General features: G+C 44.5%; 2 protein-coding genes across 2 annotated transcripts; one reads left to right on the top strand and one right to left on the bottom strand.

Moving 5' to 3' along the window:
- Positions 1–5,891: 5,891 nt before the first annotated feature.
- Positions 5,892–7,210, bottom strand: LOC140710823 (uncharacterized). The gene has a single exon (XM_073013358.1). The coding sequence runs from the start codon at positions 6,856–6,858 to the stop codon at positions 6,229–6,231; it is 630 nt and encodes a 209-aa protein (XP_072869459.1). The 5' UTR covers positions 6,859–7,210; the 3' UTR covers positions 5,892–6,228.
- A 90-nt stretch (positions 7,211–7,300) lies between these two features.
- GPR50 (G protein-coupled receptor 50) lies at positions 7,301–13,737 on the top strand. Its single transcript, XM_007992985.3, has 2 exons — positions 7,301–7,626; positions 10,620–13,737. The coding sequence occupies exons 1-2, from the start codon at positions 7,440–7,442 to the stop codon at positions 12,317–12,319; spliced, it is 1,887 nt and encodes a 628-aa protein (XP_007991176.2). The 5' UTR covers positions 7,301–7,439; the 3' UTR covers positions 12,320–13,737.
- Positions 13,738–23,922: the final 10,185 nt, after the last annotated feature.

Below are 23,922 nucleotides of genomic sequence, written 5' to 3'. Positions count from 1 at the left end.
AGGAGGTGGTACCTGTATATACAATTCCCCACCTTTCACTCATGGACCTCCCTGTGACTGGAATGGATATAGATGTAATAAGAAAGTCTCGACCCTCTGGCTTAGGTGACAAAGTTATTTCAATAAAAGTATACTTTTTTTCCCTGACTGCTCGTGCATTATAACATCATGTGAAAATGGCTAGATAGATGTTCTCTGCATTTGGAGGTAGCTTTACAATGGTCAGACTCAGAAGATATGTTACATGGAATATACAAAATTGATTTGAGTCCTGGGAAGGACCCCCAAAAGCTGAGTCTTCCAGGGCAGCTGAAATTGAGGTTCTGAGAGAGACTCACCATACCTATGAGATGGCATGGATACAAAACACACACAGTGGTTTCAAATATAAGCCCAATTCAAAACAGTATGTACATTCCTCAAATGCCAGGGGTCAATTTGCAGTTAAACTGCTACGTACAGGGGCAATTCTACAGTAGCATACTACTCAGGCAAACAGGAGACAGGTATGTTTTTAAGGATGAGTTATGAATCTCCTGAGCAAACAGAGGAGGCTGGCTAAAGTGAGTAGGAAATATACCAAACCAGTATCTGCCAGAGGCAGATGGCAAGTTGGTAGCCAGAACTGGGCCCCTCCAATCCTGAATCAATAGTTCCTGCTCCCCAGGGTTGACTGAGCCCCTTGTTGGGGGGAAGGGGAGAAAGAAAATCCCATTACCAGCCAATGCAAAGTCCTCATATTTTGCTCATTTAGGATCAGCTACAGGTGGTCTGCAGCTATAGAGCTGCCAGATAAAGTACACGGCAGCTGGCTAAATTTAAATTTCTGATAAACGGTGGATAATTTTGAGTATAAGTATGTCCGAATATTGCATGGAATATACTTATACTAAGAGTGTACTTGAAATTCAAATTTAACTGGGCATCCTGTATTTTTGATAAATAGGCAACCCTACTCAGGCAAGCCATCAGGATGAGTCTGGTAGCAGGAAGGTGGCCATAGTCAGGCCTCTGGTTGCCCTGTTTTCAGGGAGCTGGTCAGGTTATTATCAGGCATTGGGCTGGGAACCCCATCACCAGAACTGTGATAGAGGGTAGGGTTTAGTCTGAGGGTCAAAGCAAGATCTTATACACTAGAACAAGTTTATAAAGTCCCAGCAGGTACTAACATATAAACCCTCAGGAGGAAACTGGGCAGGAGTCACTGGATGACAGACCTAGACATCCCTAAATTGCAAAGGGCTAGGGGCAGGGCTGAGTTAAGAGCAGAATTTCTCTAGAAGGGATCCCTGGGCTGCTTGCATTATAATCACCTGAGACACTTGGGAAACATGCAGATTCCAGGACCCCGTCCACACCTGCCAAGTCACACTCTCTAGGGGAAGGCCTAGAAAGCTGCAATTTCTTAAGTACTCCTGTCTGCTCTATCATATACTAAATTTGAGACCCAGTGCTCTAGAGCCAGGAACCAGGTGTGGCCTGTAAATAAGCCATGAGGCACAGTGGTTAAAGCACAGACTCTGGAGCCAGACTGCCCAAGTTAGACTTCTGGCTCTACCGCTTATTACCTGTGTGACCTGGGGCAAGTGACTTAACCTCTCTGGGCCTCACTTTCTTCATCTGTGAAGCAGGCATAATAATAGTGCCTATTTCATAGGGCTATTGTGAGGATTAAATGAGAATATATAAACAAAGCCCTCAGAACAGTCTGACATCTAGGAAGCACACATTCATATGTGTTAGCTATTATTAGGTACTGAGTGGACTTGCAGGGTTTGCAGAAAGAGGACTGGTTTGGGCCTTAATGGGTACCCATGGCCTATGTCCTGCAGTGGGGTAAGCTGAAGCAGAACTCACAGAGCAGGTGGAGGAGGGCTTGTTTCATGAGAAGTCATGAGGATGACTAATAAAAGGGACAGTTGTTAAATGCACAGGTGATCATGCTTAGCTAGAATGAGAAACTAAGAAAATGGATATTGTTCATTAAGCTCTAATTAGTAGATAAATTGTACAAGGGGAAGGGAGTCCAAGTGTTACTATAAGTAATTAATGTGCTGCTTCTCTCCCTGGTCACCCTTTGATTTGAACCACCTAACCTGTACTCTTTATCAGACACTAAGATCCTGGAAATACTGGCTTCTAATTATTTTGGTGAGCCCCTCATTGCACTAAACAAAATAGATGTGTCCTGCTCTCTCTAATGACTCAAGCACAGGGAGAAGATAAAGTGGTTCTAACTATGATGAATTAAGCCTGGAGGAGTTGGAGAGGACAATCATTCTCTCTGTTCACTTAATAAATGTGAACGGTGCCTCCAAGTTGGTAAAGTAAATGTGACTAGACGCAGTCTGATTAGGAAAAAAATCAGTACCTGTCCCAAACTGCTCTTGAGTTGGTTAATGTCGTGACTTGGCTGGTTCTCAGTTCCAATGACTTGATTCCTGCCTAAATCCCTACTCATTTCCTTTGAAGATTCAACCTTACCATTGGAGTCCTGGCCCCACCTTCGACCTGGAACCAGAGCTCCCTTAGCCTGGACTGGCCCCAGGCTCCGTTGAAACCCAGCTTCTCCTGCCTGAGCTCTCCCAGCCACCTATGCACTTGGGATCTCACCTATTTCTAGGCCAACCATACTTCCTACTTTCATACTGAAACGATGTAAAGGAATTTGATTGTTCTTTCTTGTGGAAAAGGATACAAACTATGTCAGTGAAGCATCTCGGGGGTTGTGGGGACAGTGAAAAGGCAAGTCACTCTGTATGTCCCTTTCCATCTGACACACTCACAGGGGCCTGGGATGCTAGTGAGTGCCCATTGGTTGGCTTCTGCCAGGAATTGGAGCCTGGGTGTGCTGGGTGCAGAGTCTCCTGATATCGCAGAGAGCCCCTGTTCTCAACGGAAGTGCAACAGAGTAGAGTCTAGACAGAGTATTAGAAACTTTCAGGATAATAATCATGATAATCGCCAGTGGTTTTTGAATGCTTACTCTGTTCTGGGTAGTGTTCTAAGTGCTTACATGCATTATCTCATTTAACTTTCCTATCAACCCTATGATGAGACACTGTGATTATCTGCATTTTATAGTGAGGTAACTGAGACATAGAGAGGCTAAGTAACTTGCCCAGGGTCACATATCTGACTAGTAGTAAAGCTGGGTTCTGGGCTTGTTTTTATTTTCAAAAATTGGGTCAAATGTAGTCCCCCTTCATTAAGCTGCTGGGATGGGAGCAGCAGGAGGGGCAGGGCCTGGATGGGTGAAGCAGCCAACAGGCTCCTATGTAACTTCCTATGAAGAGATAGATGTCCCCAAATGTGTGGAAACAAATTGACAATGTTCTGCTTGTATTCAAACTGAAAGACATTTTCATTCTTATTGGGTTTGCATCAAATTCCCATTTTGCTAGTCTTATACATTAGAGTATCAACCAATGGTCCCATGTAGCTTTAACAAATGATCTAATAAATTCAGATAAGCATTGGCCAGAGAAAGTTGGAGTGCATGGGACAGGCCTTGGCTGGCTGTCCAGCTCTACCTGGGGTAGAGGGGAGGTGTGAGCTGGCACTAAGAGGCCCTCTGCCTGTCTAACTTGGGCCAGGGTTTCTTGGGGCTGAAAGAGAACCCAAAATGTTCATAGCAGCATTATTCACAATAATCAAAAAGTGGAAAGAACTCAAACATCCACCAAGGAATGAGTAAATGAAATGTGGTGTATCTATACAATGGAATATTATTCAGCCATGAAAAGGAATGAAGTGTTGACCCATGCTACTACATTGATGAATCTGAAAACATTATGCTAAGGGAAAAAAGCCAGATGCAAAGGCCACATATTGTAAGAGTCCGTTTTTGTGAAATGTCCAGAATAGGCAAGTCCATAGAGAGTGAAAGCAGATTTATGGTTTCTAGGAGCTGGAAAGTGGCGGGGAGTATGGAGTGACTACTAATTGGTATGAGGTTCTTTTTGGGGTGTTGAAAATATTCTGAAATTAGATTGTGATAATCGCACAACTTTGTGTATATACAAAAAACTACTGAATCCTACACTTTAAAGGGTGAATATTATGGTATATGAGGTATATGAATTATATCTCAATAAAAACAAGCAAACAAACAAAAAACCCAGAACATCAGCAACAAAAAAGAGAACACAAAGTCCACACTATTAAGGCCCAGAGCAAAACACCATCCTATGAAGCTGGGTTGTGGGAGAAAGACCTTGAGCTGAGAGGGAATCCAGCCTGGATTTAAGCCTTGGCATGACCTTGGACGAGTTCTTTCACCTCTCTGGGTCTCAGTTTTCCCAACTATTTAATGACATTGTTGTGAGAAAACATTTTCCCAATGAACTTTTGAAAACTATAATATGCTTATTTAAAACTGTACTCACTAGTTATAAGCAAGGTATTATTATAGTGCTGGAGAGTTAAACAGAGAGCTTAGGACGTTTGATAAAAAGGTAACCTTCCATTATTGCTGATATAAATCAGAGAACTGAAGATGCAGGCAGTACCTTCATGTGATCAGAAGGATTACCCATTCCTGAGCAGAAACTGCTCACTTGCCCTCTCATTCCTCAGGGAATGTTCCAGGTTTCCTCTATTTGGATTGGATATCTTAATAGCTTTAAAATCTCAAATAAAGGGTTTATGTCCACTCCAGTTATTTAGGGCCTCCTAACAAGCCTTTTAGAAAGAGACTTAATTAAAAATCCAGTGGAATCTTAAACCATGCACACTACACTCTATCCAATAAAGGACTCCCCCTTAAGTTTTCCAAAGTAATTGAACTTACTTCACATGAGACTTGTTTTGCCTCTGCAAACAGGGACCGATTCTCTCCCTCATATGTATCCTTATAACTGATTCAGTATCTGATTTTCTTAGTACTGGGGCAATGTTTAGTATCTTTATTAAGATGAGTTCATAAAAATAAGAAAATTATTTTAACCAGATACATAATTCTGTCCCCCTAGATTATTAAAATATTCACCTTTTCCACTTGTCTAGTATTGAAAAACCAAGTGCCACCAGGTCACAGTCAAGTAGTGTCCAAGGTAGGGGCCAGGGGGTCAGCTCACCCTCGCTCTCCTGCCTGCTCCTTAATCCCAGGGATGTTCAGGCTACATCCGCGGGGAATTCCCGGGGGCTCTAGCCACCTCATGTCAGAAGTGTAGTACACTGGAGTGTAGGTTTGCAAGCTCTCCTTACAGATTTGTTTGGGGCGGGGGGAGTCTAGTGTCTTAAGTCACTAGAGTGCTTGTTTCCTTTTTTCCTTCAAATGTATTTGGTTTACTTATTTGAATTCAAAATCGCCCCTTCCCACCAGTGAAGGGATCCAAACTCTCCGGGAATCAGCAGGAACAGCCTGATGTGCATCCTACAAAAGACTCCACTACGCGGACCGGCTTTTGACTGCCGGCCTCTTTACAGGGCGCACAGCTGTGCAGGGAGGACAGCGGAGCCCCTTCACTGTCTGCACTTACGAAAAAAAAAATTGCGAGAGCGCGCGGCCGGGAGTTCCAGTTAGCCAGGGGCAGTGAGATAATGAATGTGAAAAGCCTCCAGGCGGGAGATTGTAATTCGCGCCCGATCCAGTTCACAGAGGCGAAAGCTGCAGGATTGGGGTGGGGGCTTCATTTTCAAACAAGGAGACACATTCCCACTTTAGGCTTTTTAGGTAGAGACAGTGTGTGCAATCTTGGTTTTCGACAGAGTCTGTTTTTATCGTTAAAGGTATCTGAATGTTGAAGTTCGTCGCGAAACGGGCCCCTACCACCTTGTCCGTCCCCCTACCCATCCCGGGGCAAGGGGGCTGCTGTGTCCAGACGACGGCGCTCCCGGCCAGTGCAACCCCTCTCCCCTACTGTGGCAAGAAGACTAGTCTGGAACGAGTTTCAAGGTGTTTACTGAGATTTTGGAAGGCTTCTCGACAGGAGCCGTAACTTTTAGTAGCCGGCAGAAATCCATTCCGGTGACCAAGGTTATTGAGGGAACGAGTGTCCGAATCGCGCCCGTTTAATTTTGCCCGAATATTCGAATTTTCCGTGGTCCCGGTGCAGCGAGATCCTGGGCGCACCGCAGGGGAACCGTGACGCACGGCGACAGAGATCCTCGGTGTGGAGGGCGAGGGGGACGGCCTGACAGGGATGGGGTCGAAATGAGAACCCCAGGAGGGGATGGGAAAGGAGAAAGACCGAGATGAATCCTGACTGAGGCAGGGGTCGCCGGTCAGCCAGCGGCTTCTTGGCTTTGCCGCCTGACACCTCTGCACCTTTCCCCCTGCTGCGGCGCAGCTCCTTCAGCCTTCCGGACTGCCCCGTACCGCTCAGTAGAGAGTGCCGAACATCCCGAGAGGGGAGAGGCGTCAGAGCCTCTCGTCCTGGGTTTCCTCGAGAAGCGGGGACCCAAGGGAAGAGCTTTATTACCTGTTTTACTTTTTCCCAAAGCGTCCCTTGGCTCCCGCCGCCAGGTTGCCGGCAGCTGGGAAGGAGACGAGCTCCCGCTCCCGTTAGCCCCAAAACTGAGGACCGAGTGGCCACCGCTGCCTTCCCTAGGTCCCAGGGTGCAGACCCGCTCCCCACTTCCAGAGTCGGGCTTAGGGTACATCTCTTTATGGAGAGTGCAAGACCGGGACCGGACTGAGCGGCTCCTCGCAGCTGCCGCTAAGGGAGCCAAGCGGCTCCTGGCGAGAACGGGAGCGGGGATAAGTTCCCTAGGGATTAGGGACCCACATTGGGGGTGGAAGCTCCCAGCAGTAGTCCCATGTTCCCCGCGGGACACAGAAGGCTCTAGACAGGCAAGGACATGGGACGTGGGATGGACCTCACAAGGATACTTGCAGAGGCAAGTATCTAGCATTCAAGGGGCCACCGGCTATCCCCTACACCATGCTGGGGGCTGTGGACTGGCTTGGTCTAGCACTGGATCTTATGAAAGACCCCGTGCTCTGGCTCTGCAATCTACATCTCTTTGCCAGGTGTTTGCACTGGAGGACGGAGGGAGAAGAACTTGCTAGAAACGGATGCGCAGCGGCTGGTGGAGGGGTGGGGGGGGGGTGGACTGCGAGCTAGTCAGGATGCTTACAAGGTACCTGGGAGATTGAAGGGCAGGGTGGGCTGACTAGAGGGGAAGCACATACAAGGCAGTCGGAAGCAAGATGACACCTCAATGTGGATTTGCCCAATAAGAGAGGGTGGCCAAGGTGGTGGTGTTCAGGGAGCTCTGATTGGTCGGGGGGAGGGATTTGGGGTGGGGCTAGCCGCCTCTTGAGGCTTTAAAAGCTCATCGGAGAGACGCGGGATGCTGTCATTTGCTCTCTGACTCTCAGAGAGGGAGGCACGCTTTCCTGGAGCTCCTGGTGACAGAACAGGTGTTTGCTGTCTGGACCTGGCTGCTGATCCTGAGCCTGCTGGGAGATCGTAACGATCTTCAGGAACAACATGGGGCCCACACTAGCGGTTCCCACCCCCTATGGCTGTATTGGCTGTAAGCTACCCCAGCCAGACTACCCACCGGCTCTAATCATCTTTATGTTCTGCGCGATGGTTATCACCATCGTTGTAGACCTAATCGGCAACTCCATGGTCATTTTGGCTGTGACAAAAAACAAGAAGCTCCGGAATTCTGGTAAGCCACCCTTTCTTCTCCCTCTCCAGTGTGCAGAGACTTGCAACCCGTAGGGCGTTAGTTTTTGAGTGCCCCAAATAGAGAATCTATGGACAGTGCCCTCATATTGAACATCCCTGCTCCCAAATTCCCTGCAAGCCTGGGGGTGGTAGTATTCTGTCCGGGCCCTCTAAACGTAGAGGTTCTCAAGGCCGAGAGAGCACAGAGAATTAGCTTTGGGCATCCAAGTGCAAAGCGTTCCCGTGGTGCGCGGCAGCCCGAGGATCCCTGTCCCGTCGGGGCCTGATGCGGAGTGAGCCGGCACCCGAGCGGGAGAGTAAGGCGATTCACCCCGGTACAGCAAGCCGAGCCGGATGCCGCAAGGGCGGCCGCGCTGAGGCAGCGCGGACCGAACTGACGCGGAGGGAGCAGCTGGGCTGCGACCTGCTCTGTGAAAGTTAAGTTCGCGGCGGCCGCGGCGGCGCTTACCAGAGCGCAACGCAGTGGCCTCTCCCTAGCCGGGCCAAGACCCCGCTCGCCGCGGCCCTGGGGCTCCAGGGCGGCTCCCGGGCAGATCCCGGGCGGCGGAGCACAGACCCCCGCGCCCGAGAATCGAGCAGGGAGGTCTGAGCCCGCCGGAGCCGAGCTCCGTCCGCCCGTCCCAGGGCGAACGGCAGAGAGAGGCGAGCGGCGGGTCGGGCACAGCAGGCGGTGGCAGCGACGGCGGCGGCAGCGGAGATCCCGAGGTCCGTAAGCGGGGAACTGGGGGTCGCAGGGCGGGCAGGCGAAGAGGCTTGAGACCTGGGCATTGCTGGGGGTGGAGGGATAGAAGGCAGCAAAACTGAGTAGGAATTGGCGGGAGGGTGACGGGAGAGCTCAGAGGGGGCGATGGGGGACTCAGAGAGGCTGCGAAGGGCTGGAGTCCGGCAGCCGCAAGCGGGACTTCCCCCGCTGCTAGCCACTGCCGAGGGGGAGGGGCCGGGGGCGGGGGGCCGGGGGCCGGGGGCCGGGGGCCGGGGGCCGGGGGCGAGCAGGGCAGGAGGGAAGCGTGGGAGGATGCCGGGCACTGCGACATGTGCTGGGGGTGGGGGCGACAGACACTGCAAAGCAGCTAGTCGGGTTTACAGGTTGGGCGGGAGAGGGCTCTGGAAGGGAGGGGAAAGGGCGAAGGCGCCCAAACTCCGAGTTCAGGCAGGGGGAGGGAGGGGCGGCGCCTGGAATTTCCACCGCCAGGTTCTCGATCGGCTGCGGCAAGGAGTAGGGACCTAACGGGGTCTGAGAGGGTGGGGAGACCAACTGGATTCTCCCAGGGGGGGCGTGGGGGAGAGGTGGCGGCCAGAGTCTGGGGGATTACTTGGCTTGGGCAAGGAGTCACGAACACTGAACAAGTTTCAAAACGCACTGACTGGCACAGTCATTAAAAGTTTTCTTACAAAGTCTGGTGGGTGTCTCGGATTTCTCCTTCGTCTCCTGGAGTCGTGGGGCCATACACTAGGTCTTCACCTTCATCCCCGCGGTGCGGTCCCGAGGTGCAGTCCCACGGAGTCCCGGGGGCGACCTGCGAAGCCCATTTTATTTCCTTTAGGTTTCTTCTTTTCTTTCTTTTTCTCCTTTTCCTTCCTTCCTACTATAATTCAAATAAAGGCTTTTATGGTTGTTGTGGTTTTGTTTTTAAGGCTTTGCCCCTTCTCTTTTCGACTGTACTTTCCTGAATTCATTTGCGGGAAAACCCTAGAAAGAACCTCTTCAGTAGAAAGCGCTGAGGCCGAGTGCTGACAGCGCTGGAGGAAGGAGGAAGAAGGAGCCATACCTTTGCCCTTTTCAAAAGCGCTCATTTTCTCCTAGTCCAAGATGAAGTGCAATATTTTGCCAAACCAATGCTAATTAGCAACGAGGTGTTTCCAAAGAAAGAGGGCTCTGCGCCTACACTTGGCCTCTTCCTTCGCTTTTTTGTGAAAGGTTTTACAAAAAAGTTCCCACCTCAGTCTACAAGACCGGAGTGGGGGTGATCCTTCTTTATCCTGTTTAACCTGAAGGCTCCAGTAAAGTTCAGTGCCCGGAGCTGGGAGCTCTGTGCAGGGCTCTGAATGTGCCAGTGTGCGGCTCTGCGCGTGGACGCGGCATGAAACTGAAACAGGCACTTCTGCTAATCCTTGCAGGAATTGTCCTCCTCCCCCCAACCTCCCCTTGTCCCCCCACTCACCTCGTGTCGCCCTCCCCGCCCGCCCTCTCACTACTTCTTTGGTCTCAGACTAAATTTTACAGGGCTTCCCTACTTCCCCTCAGTTTTCACTCTTAGGTTACCTCGGGAACGGTAAGTATGTGACTTGGCAAGGTTTTAGGTTACTGCTTGATCCCATCGGAAAAGACTGTTTAAGAAGATGGCCTCTAATGCCTTTTCTCAGAATCTTCTCTCTAGTAATGTGTTTATTATAAATGCAATGCTAGGCTATAGGAGAGAGATAGCTAATTTATCTTTTCTAATTATTTATTTATTTTTTCAGTTTGAGGCTTCCTGACCTCCCTCCAGTGTCTTTCCTTGCCCCCCCACTCTCCAGCCTGTTTCCTAAAAACAAGTCCCTCTAGCTTACCTCTACTCCCCTCCTTCTCCCTCCCCTCACCTCCAGTGAAGGAAATGTTTGCATTTTGTTTTTCTCTAAGATGTTGGCAGCATGACCCTGTCTCATTGTGAAGGCTCCTGGCAGGGATTTTGTGCTCACTGCTGTCTGTCTCATGTTTGCTTCTTTCTCAGAGCAGAGATGACGTTGTTTTGAAAGGAAAAAAGGTGGGCAAAGTACAGGTCTCCCAAACCTGGCTGTTCATCAGAGCCATGTGGGACCTGCTTGTAAATAAAAATAAAAACACAACTGCATTTCTTTAAAAGAATTCTAGAATTATAAATGGTCATAATCCAGCTGGCCTTCCCCTGCACCTTAAATGTGTAGATTTCTGTACTTAAACCATTTATTCTTCTCTGTCTTTCCCTTTTCTCCCTCCCTTGATATGTTTTTCAGGCAACATCTTCGTGGTTAGTCTCTCTGTGGCCGACATGCTGGTGGCCATCTACCCATACCCTTTGATGCTGCATGCCATGTCCACTGGGGGCTGGGATCTGAGCCAGTTACAGTGCCAGATGGTCGGGTTCATCACAGGGCTGAGTGTGGTCAGCTCCATCTTCAACATTGTGGCAATCGCCATCAACCGTTACTGCTACATCTGCCACAGCCTCCAGTACGAGCGGATCTTCAGTGCGCGCAATACCTGCATCTACCTGGCCGTCACCTGGATCATGACCATCCTGGCTGTCCTGCCCAACATGTACATTGGCACCATCGAGTACGATCCTCGCACCTACACCTGCATCTTCAACTATCTGAACAACCCTGTCTTCACTGTTACCATCGTCTGCATCCACTTCGTCCTCCCTCTCCTCATCGTGGGTTTCTGCTACGTGAGGATCTGGACCAAAGTGCTGGCAGCCCGTGACCCTGCAGGGCAGAATCCTGACAACCAACTTGCTGAGGTTCGCAATTTTCTAACCATGTTTGTGATCTTCCTCCTCTTTGCAGTGTGCTGGTGCCCTATCAATGTGCTCACTGTCTTGGTGGCTGTCAGTCCGAAGGAGATGGCAGGCAAGATCCCCAACTGGCTTTATCTTGCAGCCTACTTCATAGCCTACTTCAACAGCTGCCTCAACGCTGTGATCTACGGGCTCCTCAATGAGAATTTCCGAAGAGAATACTGGACCATCTTCCATGCTATGCGGCACCCTATCATATTCTTCTCTGGCCTCATCAGTGATATTCGTGAGATGCAGGAGGCCCATGCCCTGGCCCGTGCCCGTGCCCATGCTCGTGACCAAACTTGTGAACAAGCCCTTGAACAAGACCGTGCCCATGCCTGTCCTGCTGTGGAGGAAACCCTGATGAATGCCCGGAATGTTCCATTACCTGGTGATACTGCAGCTGGCCACCCCGACCGTGCCTCTGGCCACCCTAAGCCCTATTCCAGATCTTCCTCTGCCTATCGCAAATCTGCCTCTACCCACCACAAATCTGTCTTTAGCCACTCCAAGGCTGCCTCTGGCCACCTCAAACCTGTCTCTGGCCACTCCAAGCCTGCCTCTGGTCACCCGAAATCTGCCACTGTCTACCCTAAGCCTGCCTCTGTCCATTTCAAGGCTGACTCTGTCCATTTTAAGCCTGCCTCTGTCCATTTCAAGGGTGACTCTGTCCATTTCAAGCCTGACTCTGTTCATTTCAAGCCTGCTTCCAGCCACCCCAAGCCCATCACTGGTCACCATGTCTCTACAGGCAGCCACTCCAAGTCTGCCTTCAGTGCTGCCACCAGCCACCCTAAACCCACCACTGGCCACATCAAGCCAGCTACCAGCCATGCTGAGCCCACCACTGCTGACTATCCCAAGCCTGCCACCACCAGCCACCCTGAGCCCATTGCTGCTGACCACCCTGAGCTCTCTGCCTCCCACTGCCCCGAGATCCCTGCCATTGCCCACCTTGAGTCTGACGACAGTGACCTCCCTGCATCGGCCTCTAGCCCTGCCAGTGGGCCCACCAAGCCTGCTGCCAGCCAGCTGGAGCCTGACACCATCGCTGACCTTCCTGACACTACTGTAGTCACTACCAATACCCATGATTACCATGATGTTGTGGTTATTGATGTTGAAGATGATCTCGATGAAATGGCTGTGTGAAAAATGCTCTCACAAGTGGCCAGGAAGTGGTCGCCTTTCTAGTTTGTTTTGCATATGTAATCCAAAGTGAGATACCTTACTGCACCTAGACACAGACACTGACACATAGAGATGGTGTAAGCTACGTCCACCTTTCAGGCGTACTCCTCCTTTACTTAATGTACTCTATTAAAGTGTGTGTGAGTGTGTGTGTGCTTGCTATTTTAGGGACCTTAATTTCCCTCAAGTTTAATGTCTGTTGTTCCAAACCTCCCTTTCCACCTATGGTCAACCTTCAGTCCTCAGTGATCCCTGAAATTTTTAGACTTTGATTTTTTTCCCACTCTTATGTCCCTCCTCCCCTTTCCTCATTTCCTCTGCCTTGTTCCTGCTTTCTTCTCCCATTCCCCGAGGGGGTTGGGAGAGGGGTGCATGCACAATGCTAAAGGTGTGTTGTGGTGAAGGCTTCCATTAATGTGACTGTACAGCTTTATGTTCTTAAATGTGTAACTCTATATTATACTTTTAATAGCAGTCAGAAAAGCGGTTGTGATCAAGTACAAGTACTGGAAAGTTTCTTCCTAAATTTCAGCAACAACATATGACCCCTATTTGAAGAATATAATTTGATAAGCTCTTATTAAAAATACATTTTTTATGCCTATGAAATCAAATGGCAAAAGGAAAGATATGGGCACACAAAATTATTTCTATTTTTTGAAAATTCGAACATTGGTGCTTTTTATAGTCAAACATGGTTGCAAATGATAAGAGGTTTTTACTTTATTTGTAATTATTTACCTTTTTAAGCATTTGCCAGGATTCTTTTTCATTTAGTTCCAGAGAAATAAATCCATTCATAAACTAGTTTCTTCTCCTAAAATCCAATCTTACGGTTGCTAGGATCAATTATGGTAATATTTTTAATATTATAAGTCATAACTACTCTTTACCACAGATTTTTTTTTAACAACCTGGTATTTTTACAGTTTTTACATTATTGTTTTCATTCAAAAGGGAATTTGAGGTGAATTTGAAGTGGCAGCAAGAAGTGAATTGAATACTGCTGGGAGGTTGTAAATGAGCATTCCTCCTGGATGGGGAGGGAGGCAAGGAGGAGAAAGAGATGCCGACACCAATCAATCCCACCACACATTCGACATCAGCCAATCCCACCACACTTGGCCAAGGTTCAGTGATACACGATGTTAAGTCATAGATGTCTTATATTAGCACACTTGACAGACCAGGAAATGATTTTTCTCTACAATTCAAGAAAATGGCTGTTTAATAAAAATTTCAATTGCTGATTCAAATAGACACTTTAAGCAAAGTTTACTGTATGAAAGCTTGTGAGGATAAGTGGAAATGTATTATACTGCCTTAATTCTATTCTGTATTTGTGGTAGCAATTAAATAAAAGTGTTTTTGTGGCTTTAGTTTGTGGTTTGTTGATAAATTCATTTCTCCACTGGAGTTACTTATGGGGAGGGTGTACAGGGTGAGGGGTGGCAAAGCATTGACCATGGGGGAATCAGAAGACTTGGGTGCAAGTTCCATCCCTGCTACCAGCTTGCTGTAGGCCAGGGCAAGTCCCTTGACCCCTCTCACCTCAGTCCCTTTACTTAGCAAACTGGAGAGGTGGTGGGGAGAGGGGAGCATGCTGGGGTTGCTATGTTCTTCACACTAGTGCATTGGATGACCTGACCTGCCTGCTCTTGGATATCTGAACTGTACCAGATATGGCTCTGAAAAGAGACCCCTTTTTACTCCCCTGAAAGGAGTGAAGCCAGGCCCCAATAATGTCATGACCCAAAGGCTTCTGGAATGAAGAAACAGAGCTCATGAGGGAATGGGGGAGGCACAAGAGTGAGAGGCAGGAGGGCTGGTGGTTTGCTCTCCAGCTCAGGGGTGGGTAGCAAGACCCCAGCCACTGGGCAAAGCTCCCGATCTTAGGAACACAGTTTCAAAAGAATCTCTGACAATAAGGAAATGCTCGAAATACACTGATCAGCAAAAATCAAACTGAATTCAAAGTAATATACAGTAGGACATAATTTTTTAAAAATATGCATACTTAACACATGCACATATAGACAAACAGTTACACATATGCAGTTGTTCTATCCGGGCTTTCCCGGGCTCTGAGTATAGATAGACTGAGGTCATCTTAATTTTTAATGCCCAAGTTAAAGTGGTTTGAGCCATCAAGGGCTGCCTGCCTGAGGACTGCCTGCACCCCTGTGCCAAATTTCTGTGCAGAAAATATAACTAAAAGGGATGTTTATTCATGTACTTACAAACTGGTTACGGTCAGCTCCCCATCCATGTATTCCATGTTCTCACTCTCCACTCACACCCAAGAAGTTGTTTTGCATGAGACTGCAAGTGTCCAAACCAAGGGTACTGTGTCCCAATGCTCCAAACTGCCACTCTCCAGGGGCTTACGGGGTGCAAGGTTTTGAAAGAAGATGAGAGAGGTGACGAAAATTATCTGCCATTATTACAACTTTGTTCTGCAATTTTCCCCCAGTGCCTGAAGCAACCCCACTCACACCAAGTCTCCTGAAAGTCATACCAAGTCTCTTGAAAGCAGCCACTTCCGCCATCTCTGCTTATCTCCTGCAGCTGCTTTCATCAAACTTGCCTGAGCCACTGCGCCTCCGCCTCTGGGCCCATAATCACCTGGATAGGAACAAGCAACACTTCCACCCCAATTCCTTCTCAGTTCCTTCACAGCCCAGAAACATTTTTTTTTCTGCTCTTTTCTCCCTTATCCTGTTCCCCTTCACTCTCAGAAGCCATTAAGATTCCTAAACACATCTCTGATTTACACCTCCCCCCCCCCACCAACACACACACACACACACACACACACTTCGAGTGACCAAGGCAAGAAGCTGAATCTCTGCTTCAGGTTTAAGGTGTGTCGTAGTTCTGCCTGGAAAAAATGCAGAGCTTCTGGCTTTACAGCAGTGAGAATGAAAGGGCCAACTTTGCTGACTTCCTCAAAGAGAGAATCTGCCTCCAGACGAGCCTAAATCTCCATAATCAAGGGATTTAAAAAATGCAAGCAACTTTTAAATGACAGTTTTTCTGAGTTTCTCCTCTTTTCTTTTTAAATGGAAATATAATTTATATACTGTAAAGTGACACCAGACTTTTTTTTTTTTTTAACATATGCCTACATCCATGTAACTACCACCCTGGCCAAGATATAGGTAGCCCTCTAGGAAGTTCCCTGTTGCCCCCTTCTAATCAATACCCCATCCAAAGGCAACCACTATCCTGACCTTACTATATATTAATTTTGCCTGTTCTAGAATTTCGTATAAATGGAAGCATACAGTATGTATTCTTTTGTGTCCAGATTCTTTTTAAAACAATTGTGATGAAATATACATAACATAAAATTGACCATTGTAAACTTTTTGAATGTACAATTCAGTGGTATTAAATATATTCACATTGTTATGCAACCGTCACCACTATTCATTTCCAGAACTACTTCATTATCTCAAACTGAAACTCTGTACTGATTAAATAATAACTTCCTTTCCCCTTAACCTCTGGTAACCACCATTCTATTTTCTGTCTCTATGAATTTACCTATTCTAGACACCTCATATGAGTGGAATCATACAATGTTGGTCCTTTTGTGTCTGGCTTCTTTCACTTAGCATAATGTGTTCAAGGTTCACCCATATCATAGCATGTATCCATACATTATTTTTTATAACTGAATAACATCCCATTCTAGGGATATACCAAATTTTGTTTACACTTTCATGTATTGATGGACATTTTGGTGGTTTCCATTTTTGGCTGTTGTGAATATTGCTGCTATGAAGATTGATGTACAAGTTTCTGCTTGAGCCCCTGCTTTCCACCTTTTTGGAGATATACCTAGGAGTGGAATTGCTGGGTCATGTAGTCCAGCTTCTTTTGCTCAATATTATGTCTTTGAGATTCATCTATGTTTCTGTGTATGTCAGTGGTTGGTTATTTTTCACTTTCATATAGCATTCTACAATATTAATATATTACAATTTATTTATTCTACTACTGATGGATATTTGGGTTGTTTCCAATTTGAAACTATGATAAAAATGCTTCTATAATCATTTGTGTACATGTCTTTTAATTTAATTTTGTATTGAGGTATAATTTTACATACAGTGAAGAACACTACTTCAGTGTCAAGCTCTACTTCAGTAGAGAGCTCAACAAATTTTAACATATGTGTATACCCATGTAACCACCACACACATCAAAATATAAAACATTTCCAGCACCCCAGAAAGCTCTTTTATGCCAGAGTAATTTTGCTGGTTTATTGAACTTTATTTAAATGGAAGCATACAGAATGCATTCTTTTGTGTTTGTGTTCTTTTCTTCATCATTTTGTTTGTGAGATTTATCCATGTTACTTTAGGTATAAGGAATTCATTTTCTTTTATTGTTATGTAGAACTTCTTTGTATGACTATAACACCACTTTTGAGCTATTCTACTGTGGCTGAACATTTGGGCTGTTTTCCAGTTTGGGGCTTTTAAGAAACCTGTTATGAACATTATTGTACATGTCTTTTGATGCACATATGGACTCATTGCTCTTGGAAATATACCCAGGCTTGGAATTGCCGAGTCATGAGTATGTATGTATTTAGTTTTAGTAGACACTGCTAAATATTTTTCCAAAGTTGTTTGTGTCCGTCCATTTTCATACTGCTATGAAGAAATACCTGAGGCTGGGTAATTTACACAGAAAAAGAGGTTTAATGGACTCACAGTCCCGCATGACTGGGGAGGCCTCACAACCATGGTGGAAGGTGAAGGAGGAGCAAAGGCACGTCTTACATGGCAGGGCGCAAGAGAGTATGTGCAGGGGAACTGCTCTTTATAAAGCCATCAGATCTTGTGAGACTTATTTAATATCAGAGAACAGCACAGGAAAAAACCCTCATGATTCAATTACCTCCCACTGGGTCCCTCCCCAAATACCCGAGGATTATGGGAGCTATAATTCAAGATGAGATTTGGGTGGTGACACAGCCGAACCATATCATTGTTGAACTGCTTTTTAGCCTCCCTAGTAAGGTATGGGAATTTGAGGTGCTCGGCATTCTTGCCAACATTAGATATTTTCAGCCCTTTTTAATGTGAGCTATTCTAGTGGGTGTCTAGTGCTATTTCATTGTGGTTTCAGTTTGCATTTCTCTAATGAGAAATGATGTTAATCGTCTTTTTACATGATTATTGACCATTTAAATATCTTCTTTATTGAAGGCCCTGAACAAATATTTTGACTATTTTAAAATGGAAGTTGCTGTCTTTTTCTTATTGACTTGTAACAGGATATGTATGTGTATATATGTCAATTTCATGAATATCTTCTCTCAGTCTGTGGTTTACCTTTTTGCTCTCTTAATTGTATCTTTTGATGAACAAAAATCCTTAATATTATAAAGTCCAATTTATCAGTTTTTCTGACTGTGCTTTGTGTTTAAGAAATTTCTGATTATTCTAAAATAATTAATATATTCTCCTATTTTTTATTTTAGAAATCTTACAGTTTTGTCTTTCACATTTAAGTCTATGTTCCATTTCAAGTTAATTTGTTTGTGTATGGTGCAGGTTAGGGATCAAAGTTCATGTTTTTGTATAGCCAGGGTTCATATTTTCATTTTATCACCATTTGTTGAAAAGACCATACTTTACCCCACTGAACTACAGTAAAGACTTTGTTGTCATTTAGGTAATCATATATAAACATGTCTCTCTTTTTATCTCTTTGTTTCCGGACTGTTTATTCTGTTCCATTAGTCTATCCTTGTACTAATACCACATCGTTTTCGAATTTAATTAACCATAACTTACGTACAGTGATGTGCACACATATCATGTACAGTTAAATGGATTTTATACTTTTTTGCATATTTTTGTAACCACCATTCAGATGAAGATATAGAACATTTCTAAGACCCCAGAAGGCTCTTTCATGCCCCAACTCAGTCAATACCTCCTTTACAGTTAATTAGTGGTTGAATCTCTATTATTACAAATTAGTTTTGCCTGTCCTTCATATAAAAGGAATAATACACGTATAGGTTTTTAAGTGTAGTTTCTTTTGTTAGACATTATAGATTTTAATTTATTTATTTTTTTGTTTCGGGTGGGGATCTCACTGTATTTCCCAGGCTGGTTTCAAACTCCTGGGTTCAAGTGACCCTTCCATCTCAGCCTTCCTAGTAGCTGGGATTACAGATGTGAGCCACTGTGACTGGCTTTCTTCTTAAACATTATGTTTTTGAGATGAATCTGTGTCATTGTGTGTTTTAGCAATTCTTTTTTAAAATTTTCGTAGAAAGGTTTACTGATATGGAATAGTTTCAATTTATATTAAGTTGAAAAAGGCACGTAATAAAATGGTACGTAATTTAGTTTGTTAATGAAACCAAAATGAGTATATGAAAAGACTGTATGTTTTTAACACTTTCTATAGTAAGTGTCTATATCTATATATATATATTATCTTTTTGAGACATATAGTTTTATTGAGGCATAATTCATATAGTACAAATTTGATCATTTTGAAGTGTTCAGTTCTGTGTTTATAGTGTTTTCACCAAGTTATGTCACCCCCAGAACCATTATCTAATTCTGAAATACTTTCATCACCCCAAAAGAAACCCTGTAACCATTAATGTTCACTCCCCATCCCCTTCTTCCCCGTGGCAACTACTAATCTTTCTGTGACTATGGATTTACCCATTCTGGATATTTCATATAAATGAAATTACATAATATGTAGCATTTTGTGTCTGGTTTCTCTCACTTAGTATACAGTTCTCAAAATGCATCTATGTTGTAGCAGGTATCAGAATCTCATTCATTTTAAAGGTTGAATAATATTCCATTTACATATACATCACATTTTGTTTACCCATTCATCTACCAATGAACATTTGGACTTTTTCCACCTTTTGGCTCTTATAAATAATATTGCTGTAAACACTGGCATACAAATCTGTTTGAGTCCCTGCTTTCAATTCCTTTGGGTATATACTCAGAAGTAGAATTGCTGGATCGTATGGAATTCTATGTTTAAATTTTTTGAGAAAATGTCATACTGTTTTCCACAGTGGCTGCATCATTTTACAATCCTAACTAACCTGGTAGAAGGGAAATACCCGACTCCAGTCCCCTTTAGCCTTCCTGTCTCACTTAAGGGTTAGGGAGTGAAACAGCACTTGTAAAGCTCACAGCTTAGGGACACAGGTTCACGAAAACACTGAGACTTAATCATAGGACTATAGAATTCTCCTTCCTTCACAATTTATCACCACACCAATAAGGTTCCATAAAACAGGGCATTGCAGCTGAAAAAAAAAAAAAAAAATCCCTGCAAGTTTCTAATCTTATTTAAAGAAAAAATTCTAGAAAAAGCTAAAGACAACAAGGGAGACGAAAACAAAGACACTAGAGGAAATTTTAGCCTCTGACACAACTATAGCAAACAGTGAAAACAGCCTGATTTCTAGCCAGAGAAACCTAAAACTTCACACTAAATGTATATTTACCTCAGCTTTTTGGTACGTCACGTTCAGATTCCATAAAAAAGTTAGAAGTCATGCTAAACGGCAAAAACACTGTCTGAAGAGATAAAACAAATGTCAGAACCACACTCAGTTATGGCAGACATTTTAGAATTACCAGACTAGGAATTGAAATCACTATGGTGAATATGCTAAGGGCTACAATGGAAAAAGGTAAGATAACATGGAAGAACAGATGAGTAATATGAGAGAAGGAAACTCCAAGAAAAATAAAAGGAAATGCTAGAAATAAAAAACACTGTAACAGAAATGGAGATTAGCTTTAATGGGCTCATTAGTTGGCTGGACTCTTCTGAAGAAAGAATCAGTGAACTTGAAGATATGACAATAGAAATTTTCCAAACTGAAAAGCAAAGAGAAAAAGGAATGAAAAAAAAAAAATAACAGAGCATCCACGGACTGTGGAACAATAACAAACAGTGTAACCTATGCATAATGAGAATATTAGAAAGAAAAGAGAGAAAGGAATTAAAGAAATCTTTGAAGTGATAATGGCTGAGAGTTTTCCAAAATTAGTTTCAGGCATCAAACTATAGATCCAGGAAACTCAGAGAACACTAAGCAGGATAAATACCAAAAACTTTATACCTAGGCATGTCATATTCAAACTGCAGAAAATTGAAGGCAAAGAAAAAAATCTTGAAAGAATTGAGAGGAAAAGAAATCTTATCTATAGAGGCAAAATATAAGAATTACATTGGACTTCTCTTTAGAAAGCACCCAAGTGAGAAGAGGGTGGAGTGAACTATTTAAAACGTTGAAAGAAAAAATCCAACAGCCTGGATGTATATATTGAACGTAATTATCCTTTAAAAGTGAAGGAGAAATAAAGGCTTTCTCAGACAAATAAGAATTGAGGGAAGTTGTCACTAATAGACCTACCTTGGAAGAGATGTTAAAAAATGGTTCTTCAGAGAAAACGTCAGAAGATTATTTCTGCATAAGTAAAGGAAGAACATTAGAAAAGCAATAAATGAAGGCAATATTAAATCCATTTTTCTTATGCTTAATTGATCCAATAGGTAACAGTTTGTTAAAATCATAGTAGCAACAATGTATTAGTTGATTATAGCTTATGGATAAGTGAATGAATGACGGCAATATTATTAGGGAGGGTAAGGAAGAATTGGGAATACTCTGTCATAAGGTACCTGCATTATCTGGGAGGTAGTATAGTGTTATTTGGAAGTTGGCTTAGATTAGTTGTAAATGTATATGTCAAACTCCAGGGAAACCACTAAAAAATAAACAAAGAAGTGCAATCAGTATATAAGAGAGGAGAGAAAATGGAATCACAAAATGTTCACTTAAACCCAGAAAAGGCAGAAAAAGACAGAAAAACCAAAGAAACAATGATATGGTTTGGTTCTGTATACCCACCCAAATCTCATCTCGAATTGTAAAGAACACGTGTCGATGGAGGGACCTGGTGGGAAGTGATTGGATCATGGGAGTGGTTTCCCCCATGCTGTTCTTGTGATAGTAAGGGAGTTCTCGTGAGATCTGATGGTTTTAAAAGTGGCATTTTCCCCTGCACTCTCTGTCTCTCCTGCTACCCTATGAAGAAGCTGCCTGCTTCTCCCTCACCTTCTGCCATAATTATAAGTTTCCTGAGGTCTCCCTAGCCATGCAGAACTATAAGTCAATTAAACCTGTTTCCTTTATAACCCAGCCACAGGTAGTATCTTTATAGCAGCATGAGAACAGATTAATACAAACAAAAAAACAAAAATCTGACACACACACACAAAAACCCTGAGAAACAAAGAACAAGGCAATGAATAGAAAACAGTTACAAATACGGTGTATATTAATCCAATTATATCAATAATCACTTAAATGTGAAGGTTTAAGACATCAATTAACAAGGGAGGTGGAGAAAAATGGCTGAAAAAAAGCCTCCAGTGATTATTCCCCTCCCAGAATACCAAATTGAACAACTATCCATACAAGAAAGCATGTTCATAATAATTAAACATCAGGTGAGCAACCATAGTATCCGATTTTAACATCATATTACTGAAGGAGGCACTGAAGAGGGTAGGAGAGATAGTCTTGAATTGCCACCCCTCCCTCACCCCCTGGCAGTACTGCATGGCTCAGAGACAGAATCTGTGAGCTTAAAAGAGGGAGAGCAAAGTGATTGTGGGGCTTTGCATTAGAACTCAGTTCTGTCCTGTCACAGTGGAAAGCAACATAGGACAGAATTCAGCTGGCTGTCATGGAGAGGGCACTTAGACCAGCCCTAGCCAGAGGGAAATTGTCCAACTCATCAGTGGAAAGGTGAGTTCCGGCAAGCCCCACCACCATAAGCTAAAACACTCTGGCATCCTAAATAAACTTGAAAGGCAGTCTAGCCATAAGGTCTAGTCCTTATGGCACCCAGGCAAGTCCTGGTGCTGTGCTAGGCTTAGGGATAGTGGACCTGGCGGACATGTAACCCAGTAAGACACCAGCTAGGGCAGCCAAGGGAGTGCTGGTGCCACCCTTCCCCTAATCCCAGTCAGCATCACTCACAGCTCCTCAAGAAAGTCCTTCCATCTGCTTGAGGAGAGAAGAAAGAGTAAAGAGGACTTCGTCTTGCAACTTGGATACCAGCTCAGCCACAGCTGACAGGGCACCAGGCAGAGTCCTGAAACCCACATTCCAGGCTACATCTCCTGGATGGCATTTCTAGACCAACCCTGGGCTAGAAGGGAACCTACTGCCTTGAATGGAACCACCCATCCTGGCAGAATTCATCACTTCCTGACTAAATAGCCCATGGGCCTTGAATAAACATCGGTAGTAGCCAGGCAGCAGTCATCATGGGCCTTGGGCAAGACCCAGTACCATGCTGGCTTTTGGTGTGACCCAGCACATTCCCAGCTCTAGTGGCCATGGGGAGAGACTTCTTCTGCTTGAGGAAAGGAGAGGGAAGAGTAAAAAAGACTTTGCCTTGCAACTTGGGTACCAACTCAGCCACAGTAAAATAAAATACCAAACAGACCACCAAAGACCCTGATTCCAGGCCTCAGCTCCTGAAGGACATTTCTAGACCTGCCCTGGGCCAGAAGGGAGCCCACTACCCAAAAGAAAGATCCAGTCCTGGCACTATTCATTGCCTGCTGACTAAAGAGCCCTTGAGCCTTGAATAAACATCAATGATAGGCAAGAAATAGTCGCCACCTGGGCCGTGGACAAGACCCATTACTGTGCTGGCTTCAGGTGTGATGCAGTACAGTCCCAGCAGTGGTGGCCATGGGAGTACTTGCATCACCTCTCTCCCAAATCCATGCAGCATACCGCACAGAGAGAGACTCTATTTATTTGGGAAAATGTAAGGGAAGAGAACAAGAGCTTACCTGGTAATCCATGGAATTCTCTCAGGTCTTACCCAACACCATCAAGGTGGTATCTCTACAAGTCTGCAAGAATCACAGAATTACTGGGCTTGGGGTGCCCCCTAATGCACATACGGCTGCAATGACCACTTAGATTATAACACTCAATTATCTCTGAATACTTGGAAAGCCTTCTCAAGAAGAAAAAGTGCAAACATGCCCAGACTGCAAAAATTAGAAGAAATACTTAACTCTTCAATGCCCAGACATTGATGAATATCCACATGAAGACCATTCAGGAAAACAGGACTTCACCAAACAAACTAAATAAGGCACCAGTGACCAATTCCAGAGTGACACAGATACGGGACCTTTCAGACAGAGAATTCAAAATATCTGTTTGGAGGAAGCTCAACACAATTTAACATAACAAGAGAAGAAATTCTAAATCCTATCAGATAAATTTAACAAAGAGATGGAAATAACTAAACAAAATTAAGCAGAAATTCTGGAGCTGAAAACTTCAATTGACAACTTGAAGAATGCCTCAGAGTTTCTCAACAGCAGAATTGATCAAGCAGAAGAAACAATTAGTGAACTTGAAGACAGTCTATTTAAAAACACAAAGTCAGAGGAATTAAAAAAAAACAGAATAAAAAATAATAAAGTATAACTATAGAATC

Source organism: Chlorocebus sabaeus, chromosome X (assembly GCF_047675955.1).
Source record: "Chlorocebus sabaeus isolate Y175 chromosome X, mChlSab1.0.hap1, whole genome shotgun sequence".
NCBI classification, from domain to species: domain Eukaryota; kingdom Metazoa; phylum Chordata; class Mammalia; order Primates; family Cercopithecidae; genus Chlorocebus; species Chlorocebus sabaeus.
Note: the sequence above shows the minus strand (reverse complement) of the source record. Positions and strands in the feature narration are given on the sequence as shown.